This window comes from Oncorhynchus kisutch, linkage group LG10 (genome assembly GCF_002021735.2).
Source record: "Oncorhynchus kisutch isolate 150728-3 linkage group LG10, Okis_V2, whole genome shotgun sequence".
Taxonomy (NCBI): Eukaryota; Metazoa; Chordata; class Actinopteri; order Salmoniformes; family Salmonidae; genus Oncorhynchus; species Oncorhynchus kisutch.
In genome coordinates this window covers 43209314-43221573 of record NC_034183.2, presented here as the reverse complement: position 1 = coordinate 43221573, position 12260 = coordinate 43209314, and the positions used below count along the sequence as shown (strand labels likewise).

The 12260-nt window shown below is 40.7% G+C and overlaps 1 protein-coding gene across 3 annotated transcripts in view; it reads left to right on the top strand.

The window, feature by feature from the left end:
• Positions 1-1597, top strand: part of LOC109898165 (serine/threonine-protein kinase Nek7) — a 174898-nt gene extending 173301 nt beyond the window's left edge. For all 3 annotated transcript variants that reach the window (XM_031833720.1, XM_031833719.1, XM_031833721.1), the window contains one exon: positions 1205-1597. In XM_031833720.1, coding sequence (XP_031689580.1) covers positions 1205-1318 — 114 coding nt within the window. In that variant the 3' untranslated portion in view covers positions 1319-1597. The remainder of the gene's footprint in view (positions 1-1204) is intronic.
• Positions 1598-12260: the final 10663 nt, after the last annotated feature.

Here is a 12260-nt window from a genome sequence, read left to right as displayed (position 1 = left end):
CTGTCAGCTGCTCATCTTTGTTGTGTCATTTACTGTCTCCGTTTGCTCCCCCCTTCTCTCCCCCCTCCACCTGACACCATCCCTCCGTCCCCCCTCCATCTTTCTGCTGCGAAGAGGCAAATCAGTATTTTACATATCTGAATCTCTTCATCGCTAATCCCCCTCTTTCTCCATTCTGTGGGACTAAGACTGTTTGCATTTGCATCACACACACACCCTGACACACACGCGCACACACACTTTTACACTGTTCTTTATTGAGCTGCTACTCTGTTCTTTATTTTACTCTTATTATTATTATTATCTATCCTGATGCCTAGTCACTTTACCCTGTCTTCATGTACATGTTTACCTCAAATATCATATACTTCATGTTTACCTCTGCATTGATCTGGTACTGATACTCTCTGTATATAGCTCCATTCTTGTGTATTTTATTTTATTCCTCGTGTTACTTTTTATTTGTATTATTATTTTTAAACCCTGCATCGTTGGGAAGCACCAGTTGTTTTCGGCTCATGTGACGAATACCATTTGATTTGACACACACCGTACACTGCATGACGAGGACTCGCCGGGGCTAGCACCACACAACAGCAGCCAAGAAGTTGGCAGGCGGTTACCATAGTGACCTTACACAGGCACTTTCGATCTTCATTTTTTTTTTTTTTTTTTTTATGATGGCGGTCGCTGTTCCACCTCTGAACCGTCTATCTGCTCCAATCAGTGGCTCCGCTCGGCTTCAAATGTAAAGGCTGTCTCCGAGACGGTGTGTGTGTGTCTCTTTATGTAATACACGTGCATATGTCTCTGCCTGATTTGGCGATGTGCAAGCCACGTGTGTGTGTGTGTCTCTATCTCAGGTTGGCTGGAAGTCTATTCACAAGGACGTGGGGAAATTAACATACTTACCCCCCCCCCCCCCCCCCCCCTGCTGTATTTTGTTACCACACCTGTAGCTTGTTAGCTGCTATCGAAACAGGAAGAGGGTGACAATGAGAGATTTGTGTTTCTGTCATTAGATTTGTTCATTTGTCTGGAATGTTATTTTAACACGAGACAGGCGGCTTACTTTGTGCTGTCTCTCAGTATGCTGTCTAATAGCTGATATCTCTGTCTTCCTCTCTCTGTTTTCTGTCTCCATCTCTCTCTGTCGCTCCCTCTCTCTGCCCACCCCTCTCTTTCCACTCCTCTCTCCATCTAGCTGAGGAAGGTGGTAGATATGTGTATTAACCCTGACCCAGAGAAGAGGCCGGACATCATGTATGTGTATGACGTCGCCAAACACATGCACGGCCAGACGCAGCAGGGCAGCTAAGTCTACACCTGAGGATACAATACAACCCGCATCTCTTCCTCTCTTCCCTCCTCCTTTCATCCCTCGCTTCCACATAAGGACAGGCAGACACCAATCTTGTCTTTCACACAATCATGTATTGAGAAGTTCTGCAAAAAAAAGGTTATGTCATGAAGGTGTTTTGTTTAAGAGAAGGGGGTTATTTACAGTGCATTCGTAAAGTATTCAGACCCCTTCACTTTTTCCACATTTTGCTAATTTACAGCCTTATCCTAAAATGGATTAAATGTTTTTTCCCCCTCATCAATCTACACACAATACCCCATAATGACATACAGTTGAAGTGGGAAGTTTACATACACCTTATCCAAGTACATTTAAACTCCGTTTTTCACAATTCCTGACATTTAATCAGAGTAAAAATTCCCTGTCTTAGGTCAGTTAGGATCACCACTTTATTTTAACAATGTGAAATGTCAGAATAATAGTAGAAAGAATGATTTATTTATTGCACCAAAGTACGTTCATCTCTAGGAGACAGAACGCGTCTACTTCCTCAGCGGTATGACGGCTGCATGGTCCCATGGTGTTTATACTCGTGTACTATTGTTTGTACAGATGAACATGTTACCTTCAGGCGTTTGGAAATTTCTCCCAAGGAATAACCAGACTTGTGGAGGTCTACAATTTTCTTTCTGAGGTCTTGGCTGATTTTCCCATGATGTCAAGCAAAGAGGCACTGAGTTGGAAGGTAGGCCTTGAAATACATCCACAGGTACACCTCCTATTTACTCAAATGATGTCAATTAGCCTACCAGAAGCTTCTAAAGCCATGACATCATTTTCTGGAATTTTCCAAGCTGTTTAAAGGCACAGTCAACTTAATGAATGTAAACTTCTGACCCACTGGAATTGTGATACAGTGAATTATAAGTGAAATAAACAATTGTTTGTAAACAATTGTTGTAAAAATGACTTGTCATGCACAAAGTAGATGTCCTAACCGACTTCCCGAAACTATAGTTTGTTAGTTGTTTGTTGGTTGAAAATGAGTTTTAATGACTCCAACCTAAGTGTATGTAAACTTCCGACTTTAACTGTATAAAAATAATAATAATATGAAATATTACATTGAGATAAATATTCAGACCCTTTACTCAGTACTTTGTTGAAGCACCTTTGGCAGTGATTATAGCCTTGAGTCTTCCCATTCAGATCCTCTCAAACTCTGTCAGGTTGGATGGGGAGTGACGCTGCACAGCTTTTCAGGTCTCTCCAGAATTGTTCGACCGGGTTCATATATGAGACAGCCTATAGGGAGGAGGTCAGAGAACTGGCGGTGTGGTGCCAGGACAACAACCTCTCTCTCAATGTGAGCAAGACAAAGGAGCTGATCGTGGACGACAGGAAAAGGCGGGCCGAACAAGCCTCCCTTAACATCAACGGGGCTGTAGTGGAGCGGGAAGAGTTTCAAGTTCCTTGGTGTCCACATCACCAACGAACTATCATGGTCCAAACAGACCAAGACAGTCGTGAAGAGGGCACGACAAAACCTTTTCCCCCTCAGGAGACTGAAAAGATTTGGCATTGGTCATTGATTTGGCATTGGTCCCCAGATTCTACGGCTGCACCATTGAGAGCATCCTGACCGGTTGCATCACCGCCTGGTATGGCAACTGCTCGGGCATCTCACCGTAAGGTGCTACAATTGTCAGAGACTTCAGTCACTCAAGTCATAGACTGTTTTCTCTGCACGTCAAGCGTTAACGGAGCGCCATGTCTCGGACCAAAAGGCTCTTCAACAGCTTCTACTAAGCCATAAGACTGCTGAAAAAATCATCAAATAGCCACCGTACTATTACATTGACCCATTTGTTTTGTACACTGCTGCTACTCGCTGTTTATTATCTATGCATAGTCACTTCACCCTTACCTACATGTACAAATGACCTCAACTAACCTGTACCACCACACACTGACTCGGTACCGGTACCCCCTGTATATAGCCTCGTTATTGTGTTACTTTTTGTTATTCTTTTATTTTATTTTTGAACTCTTTTTGAACTGCACTGTTGGTTAAGGGCTTGTAAGTAAGCATTTCACGGTAAGTTCTACACTTGTTGTTTTCAGCTCTTTGATTTGAAGTCCGGCCTCTGGCTGGGCCACTCAAGGACATTGAGACTTGTCCCGAGACCACTCCTGAGTTGTCTTGGCAGTGTGCTTAGGGTCGTTGTCCTGTTGGAAGGTGAACCTTCACCCATCTGAGGTCCTGAGCGCTCTGGAGCAGGTTTTCATCAAGGATCTCTCTCATCAAGGATCTCTTGCTCTGTTCAGCTTTCCCTCGACTGGTCTCCCAGTCCCTCCCTCTGAACAACATCCCACAGCATAATGCTGCCACCACCATGCTTCACCATAGGGATGGTATTGGCCAGGTGATGAGCGGTGCCTGGTTTCCTCAAGACGTAACATTTGGCATTCAGGCCAAAGAGTTCAATCTTGGTTTCATCAGACCAGAGAATCTTGTTTCTTATGGTCCGAGTCCTTTAGGTGTCTTTTGTCAAACTCCATGTGGGCTTTGCACCTTTTACTGAGGAGTTGATTCGATCTGGCTTCTCTACCATGAAGGCCTGATTGGTGGAGTGCTGTAGAGAAGGTACTCCCATTTCCACAGAGTGAACTTCGGGTTCTTGGTCACCTCCCTGACCAAGGCCCTTCCTGACCAAGGCCCTTCTATCCCGATTGGGTGGCCAGCTCTAGGTAGAGTCTTGGTGGTTCCAAGATCCTTCCATTTGAGAATGATAGAGGCCACTTTGTTCTTGGGACCTTTAATGCTGCAGAAATGTGTTGGTACCCTTCCCCAGATCTGTGCCTCGTAACAATCCTGTCTCGGTGCTCTACCGATAACTCTTTCTACCTCCTGGCTAGGTTTTTGCTCTGACATGCACTGTCCAACTGTGGGACCTTATATAGACAAGTGTGTGCATTTCCAAATCATGTCCTATCAATTTAATTTACCACAGGTAGAGTCCAATCAAGTTGTAGGAACAAATCAAGGATGATCATTGGAAACAGCATGCACCTGAGCTCAATTTCGAGTCTCATAGTAAAGGGTCTGAATACTTATGTAAAGGTATTTCTGTTTTTTATTTTGTCTAAAAACCTGGTTTCCTTTGTCATTATGGGTTATTGTGTGTAGATTGGGGAAGGAAAAAAATTGTATACATTTTATAATAAAATAAAAAATTGTCACATTTGACTAATACAACAGGTGAAAAGCTTAGTTTACAACAGGTGAAAAGCTTAGTTTACAACAGGTGAAAAGCTTAGTTTACAACAGGTGAAAAGCTTAGTTTACAACAGGTGAAAAGCTTAGTTTACAACAGGTGAAATGCTTTGTTTTACAACAGGTGAAAAGCTTCGTTTACAACAGGTGAAAAGCTTAGTTTACAACAGGTGAAACGCTTTGTTTACAACAGGTGAAACACTTAGTTTACAACAGGTGAAACGCTTACTGTGAAACGCTTAGTTACAAGCCCTTAACCAACAATGCAGTTCAAGAAATAGTTAAGAAAATATTTACTAAATAAACTTTAGTAAAAAATGTAATAAAAAGTAAAATAACAATAACGAGGCTGTATACAGGGGGTACCGAGTCGTTGTGCAGGGGTACAGGCTAGTCAAGGTAATTTGTACATGTAGTTAGGGGTAAAGTTGCTATGCATAGATAATAAACAGCATGACACTGTAACGTAACAAAATGTAGAATAAGTAAAGAGGTCTGAATACTTTCCGGATGCACTGTGTCCCAGATATATCCTCTTTCTGTTCCTGTTGTGTTTAAAGATTGCTGCGGTTAAGAAACTTACAATGTTTCTGTTGTACCCTCCTGGCCCTGCCCTGGGGTGATGGAGGACTTTCAGAGGATTAGGATCTCAAGTTAGGATTCAACATTAAGTAGTCTGCTGACACCTGTGTTACTGATGTATTTTGATAAATATCAATGAATATGTACTATATACAATCTCACACACACACACACACACACACACACACACACACACACACACACACACACACACACACACACACACACACACAGCAGAATCTGCAAAATATTAATGTTGAGTATTGTTATTTTAGGAACAGAATACTGTTAAGTGTAGATTATCTGTAGATTAGATTCTAAATCGTAACAACAACCAGACAGGAAAAAAAAATGTAAGTGTTTTAATGGTTAAATGTTGCTACGTTGCACTTTTTACCCCGGTACTGATAGGAAGGTATGGTAATATGACAGTGAATGTATTTCAGGAAGGATTGTGCTATGTATTTTACCATAAAGCAGGGTAGTGAGCGAGAGGGAGAGCGCAAGAGTGCGAGAACTAGGAATGAGGTACAGTAGGTAGAGAGACGTCGCTAGTTAACAGCAAGGTTATACATGTATGTACTTGGTAATGTACATTTTATTGCTAGATATTGCTGCACTGTTGGAGCTAGAAACATAAGCATTTCGTTGCACCTGCGATAACATCTACAGACCGTGTACGTGACCAATAAATTCTGATTTGATTTCATTTTAATGTTAATGAAATAATAACTAATATAAAAGCTTTGTCTGGTTAGTGCAGTCCATGACATGAGAAACAAATGAAAACAGAAGTGCCTGTTAAAGTATTAGTTAGTGATAATTCTAACTAATACTACAACCCTATATTTTAGTTTTAAAATAAGCCCACTCTTAGATTTACGAGTAGGCTCACCATAGATTTGAAATAGGATAGCTAGTAATCAACCATTTTGTGTTGTTTTTGTGTGTGCTTTAGTTTTTTATCGGTGGTAGGGTGGTTTACTGAACTCATGCCTAAGTTTAACAATGATCACGTTGACACATCAAATCACCATTTGTGCTGATGTCTGCCGTTGTTTGATTGGGGAAATGAACAACAGTGATACAATGCAGGAGGTACAGGATCCAACTCATTTCCATTGCACGTCTTGCTGATGTTTTTCTTTGTTTCCACAGTTCTCCACAATGTCCCACCAACTGATTGTTTGCTATATTCCATTTCAATATTCAAGTTCTGTCTTTTACAAACTCAGTCCTCTGTACACGCCATTATTACACCTTTGATGCCTTTCTCTACTCATCTTTCAGTGTCTGTAACTAATGGAAAATTAGCTGTACAGTAAGGGAGTTTTGTTAGTTACAATACATGCCTTATCAATAATGTCCTACTATCAGAATGACTTTTGCACAGCACCATCATCAGTTTATGGAAACTGTAGCAAAGATTATACCAAATGTAAAATGGTATTTATTTGATCAGATAACAGTTAAGAGGATTGACAGTTTATTCAAGTGTCTTTTTAAATGTTTTATTCTATAACCCCACCACCACCTTGCTTTTCTTTCAGCTCTTGTTTTGGTAAAGAAAAACATAATTTCTTCCTATTGCTTTGTAGAAGATTAAAGATGCAGTCTAGGATCTTAAGCGCTTACAAATTTGTAAAATATATTGTATAAATTTGAATTCGTAGCATATATGAATTGCAAAAAAAAACATAATTTCTACAAAATGCAGGATGTAGTACACAATTTTCGGCATCCGTTTTGGCTTGTGAGCACTACTTTCAAAAATACTGGCTGAAATTATACAAAACCTCTGCAGGATCACTTTAAGTAATGTATTTGCCTTAAAATATTATTTTTTTAAACCTGTAAACACTCACAGGTTGTCATATGGAGGAAAGCACCAAGGCTCTTTTTTTAATGCTCATTGAGGGTGCACACACACTGTTCTTGCGCTCAATTAGATTGCTCACAGGGGTGATGACCTCTGCTCCATTGGTAGTGTGATGAGGATACTACACTTCCCTACATATTTATTTGGACAGTGACGCTAAAACCTTTAATTTGACTCTATACTCTAGCTTTTTGGATTTGAGATCAAATGTTTTATGAGGCAACAGTACATTTTTTACTGTTTAGAAATGAAAGCACTTTGTGTATCTAGTCCCCCCCCCATTTGAAGGTGTAGTAAGTATTTGGACAAATTCACTTATTGTGTATTGCAATGAGAGAAAAGTTTAGTATTTGGTCCCATATCCCTACACGCAATAACTACATCAAGCTTGTGACTTTACAAATTTGTTGGATGCATTTGCAGTTTGTTTTGGTTGTGTTTGGGATGATGTTGTGACCAATAGAAATGAATGTTTAATGGTTGTCATGTGAGTCATTTTAATTGTAAATAAGAATATATGTTTCTGAAAACTTCTACATTAATGTGGATCCTACCATGATTAGGGATAATCATGAATGTTGATGAGTGAGAAAGTTACAGGCATAAATAGTATATCCCCCACCCCTGAAAAAATTATGCTAACCTCCCATGTTATTGGTAATGGTGAGAGGTTTGTTTTTGGGTCATGAACCTTTGTGCATCTAAGTGAATTTGTTTGAATACTATAAGTGCATTCGTGTCTAGCCGCTAAAACGGCTACGTATGAAAATACCCTCAAATAAACGGTGGCATTCTGCACTGTCGTCTCGTATAAAACATTTAATCTCAAATCCAAAATGCTGGAGTATAAAACCAAATTAAAAGTTTTAGATTCACTGTCCAAATAAATACGTAGAGGAGTGTGTATTATTCCTACCAGCCCCCTGAAGTTCTTATTGAAGTATTGGGGAGAAAAACATGTTTTTGAACATTTCATGGCTGTCTTTCAAGATGTGCATCATAATTGCTTTGTATGCTAACTGAATGCAATAAAGTAAAAAGTATTTTGCAACATTGTCTGGATGATAATATGTCCGCCCGCATACACTTCTTTTGAATGAAGATAGATCACAGAAAATCTCAACTCGTTCAGACATCATTCTATCAGTGAATGCCTTTGACTGTACAATAAATCAAATCCTGTCACATGCTTTATACTGTACACTGCTTGTCAAATGAGAAATGCTCGCTAACAAGGATGTATACAACATTTGAGAGAAATACGCTTTTTGTGTGGTTTTAAACATTTCTGGGATCTTTTTTTTAAACTCATGAAACGGGATCAACACTTATTTAAACAAAAATAAGTTTTTTAATGTAACCTTTATTTATCTAGGCAAGTCCGTAAAGAACAAATTTGTTATTTTAAGGACGTCCTACACCGGCCAAACCCGGACAACGCTGAGCCAATTGTACGCCGCCCTATGGGACTCCTAATCACGACCGGTTGTGATACAGCCTGGATGGTTTCTTTACATGTTGCATTTTTGTTCAGTGTATAAACATGATTGTTTTTGTGTTATAAGAACATTTACCACAAACTAACAAATGTTCTGGGAACTTTCACAGAACCAATTTTGGTTTGCTAGGAAAACTTTACTGGTACATTGTGTTATTACATCACCTGGAAACCTAATTAGAAATTATGCAGGATGTTCTGTGGTGGTTGTTACAAATGCATAACATTTCAATGAATGTTAGGATACATATTTTTTTAAGGGGATAGATCAGCTATGAAATTAGCAGGTAGAATTGAAGTCTATCAAATAACATTTCAAATCCTCTTATACACCCTGGCCAGTTTATTAGGTACACCCAGCTAGTGCTGGGTTGGACCCCCTCTGCCCCAGAACAGCCTGAATTCTTGGGGGCATGGACATGTTGCTCAATTCATATGAAGGGACCTAACCTATGCCAGGAAAATATTCCCCACACTATTACACCACCACGAGCCTGTACCATTGACATAAGGCACAATGCTGCTTATGCATATCCTGACTCTCCCATCAGAATGACTCAACAAGAACCCGGATTCGTCGGACCAGGCAATGTTTTTCCACTCCTCAATTGACCAGTGTTGGTGATCGTGTGCCTATTGGAGCCGCTCTTTTTGCTTTTAGCTGATAGGAGTGGAACCTGTGTGTTCGTCTGCTGCAATTGCCCAACAATGACAAGGATTGGAGAGTTGTGCTTTCCGAGATGTCTTTCTGCACATCACAGTTGTACTGCGCCGTTATTTGCTTGTTTGTGGCCCACCTGTTAGCTTGCACAATTCTTGCCATTCTCCTTCAACCTCTCATCAATGAGCTGTTTTTGTCCGCAGGACTGCCTTTGAGTGGATGTTTGTCGCACTATTCTCGGTAAACCCTAGACCAGTGGTCACCAACCAGTGGTCACCAGTCTAGATTAATTTCTTAGTCCAAAAGCTAACCGAGATCTACCTCAAGATTTTTTTTAAACATGACTTAAAACATAAGTCTATTAAACCTATTAAAAATGATTCTGTAGCAATTAGGTTTGTGCAGTAGGCTATAGGCCCAATACATTATCACTGCACATAATTTGCCCTGCCAATGTTCTTCTCAGACCATTTTGAAATTAGATTTCAAAATTGTAGGTACAGTATATGACCACACTGGTAAAAGATAATTTGTTGTATCACTTGTGAGGCACAGCCGTGTGCACAATAATTAGCTTTTTTTTATTGTACTGAACTGATGGCATGCATTTGATAGTCAGTCTGAGGGGAGGGAGCAACAGTGAGGCTGCCTCTCACCCCGCTCACTGTCCCTCCGCAGAGAAAAGGGGACACAGTCTTCCAGTTGATGGAGAAACTCAAGTCGCACTGCATTATTTCTGCCTCATACACCAATTCATGTTCTTACTCCTATGACCAGAGGATGTGAAATATTCCTTGATTTTAAAAAATATATAAGACGCTAATAATAACAACACAAGTTTGGCACACTTTGCTATACTCATACATTGCAGCTTCAGCGCAAGACGAAGTAGGAAGAACGCGCATTTTAAGTCTTATAAAATTGTTAGTGTTGGCAGTGCTGAATAACAACTTAAACATGAACTTAGTTATAAAAACATTAGCTCTTTGCTGTATTCTGTGTCTCGCTCTAGTCATGGTTTTAAAACTTTTGAAATCTCACAGTATCAACTTTGCTGTGCGCTCAAGGCTTCTTTTTACAGCCTATGGCTGAAGACACGGTGAGCTATCTGATTGGCCAGCGGTAGGCCTATAGGTGCACTTGATTTGCTTTTCTGGGCCTGTCGTTCTACCTTCAGACACATTAAATGGTTCAAAATGGAAACACATTGGCTTTCCCGGGGCTACGGCTGGTTAATCAAGTGCAACCACCGCCAACAGGGCAATTTAAAAAAATATATAATTAGGAATGCAATGCTTTAATCTTTTTTTTTTCCAGATATTTTTTTTCTTCCAGACTACTGCCCTAGACATTGTTGTTCGTAAAAATCCCAGGACGCCGGGCCATTTCTGAGATATTGGAACCGACGATCATAGCACGCTCCTAGTCGCTTAGGTCACTAGTTTTGCCCATTCTAATGTTCAATCAAATAGTAATTGAATGCCTGTCTGCCTGCTTTATATAGCAAGCCACGGCCAAGTATTTCCAGCGGGGATTTTAGCATGTAAATCTTGGTGGGGCAAAAAAACAATAATGTGGGATGTTTGCCAGCAAAGCTACTACACTTTTGTATGCCAGCAAAGCCACTACACTACTTTTGAAATGTACATCGACAGAATTCAGAACATGGGCTGTTCTTAGTGTTCTCCCTGTACGACAAGTCAGAACCGTAGGATAAAGAAAGGGGAAATTTAAGCAGACAATGAAAGATCTTACAATATTCGATGATTACATTTCTCAAAACCAGGTTTTATTTTTATTTCACCTTTATTTAACCAGGTAGACTAGTTGAGAACAAGTTCTCATTTATAACTGCGACCTGACCAAGATAAAGCATAGCAGTGTGAACAGACAACAACATAGTTACACATGGAGTAAACAATAAACAAGTCAATAACACAGTAGAAAAAAGAGTCTATATACATTGTGTGCAAAAGGCATGAGGAGGGAGGCGAATAATTATAATTTAGCAGATTAACACTGGAGTGATATACGATCAGATGGTCATGTGCAGGTAGAGATACTGGTGTGCAAAAGAGCAGAAAAGTAAATAAATATAAACAGTATGGGGATGAGGTAGGTAAAATTGGGTGGGCTATTTACCGATAGACTATGTACAGCTGCAGCGATCGGTTAGCTGCTCAGATAGCAGATGTTTAAAGTTGGTGAGGGATATAAGTCTCCAACTTCAGCAATTTTTGCAATTCGTTCCAGTAACAGGCAGCAGAGAACTGGAAGGAAAGGCGGCCAAATGAGGTGTTGGCTTTGGGGATGATCAGTGAGACACCTGCTGGAGCGCGTGCTACGGGTGGGTGTTGCCATCGTGACCAGTGAATTGAGATAAGGCGAAGCTTTACCTAGCATGGACTTGAAGATGACCTGGAGCCAGTGGGTCTGGAGACGAATATGTAGCGAGGGCCAGCCGACTAGAGCATACAGGTCGCAGTGGTGGGTGGTATAAGGTGCTTTAGTAACAAAACGGATGGCACTGTGATAAACTGCATCCAGTTTGCTGAGTAGAGTTATGGAAGCTATTTTGTAGATGACATCGCCAAAGTCGAGGATCGGTAGGATAGTCAGTTTTACTACTACTATTTTAGATTGGAGATGTTTGATATGAGTCTGGAAGGAGAGTTTACAGTCTAGCCAGACACCTAGGCACTTATAGATGTCCACGTATTCTAGGTCGGAACCATCCAGGGTGGTGATGCTAGTCGGGCGTGCGGGTGCAGGCAGTGAATGGTTGAAAAGCATGCATTTGGTTTTACTAGCGTTTAAGAGCAGTTGGAGGCCACGGAAAGAGTTGTATTCCATTGAAGCTTGTTTGGAGGTTAGATAGCACAGTGTCCAAGGAAGGGCCAGAAGTATACAGAATGGTGTCGTCTGCGTAGAGGTGGATCAGGGAATCGCCCGCAGCAAGAGCAACATCATTGATATATATACAGAGAAAAGAGTCGGCCCGAGAATTGAACCCTGTGGCACCCCCATAGAGACTGCCAGAGGACCGGACAACATGCCCTC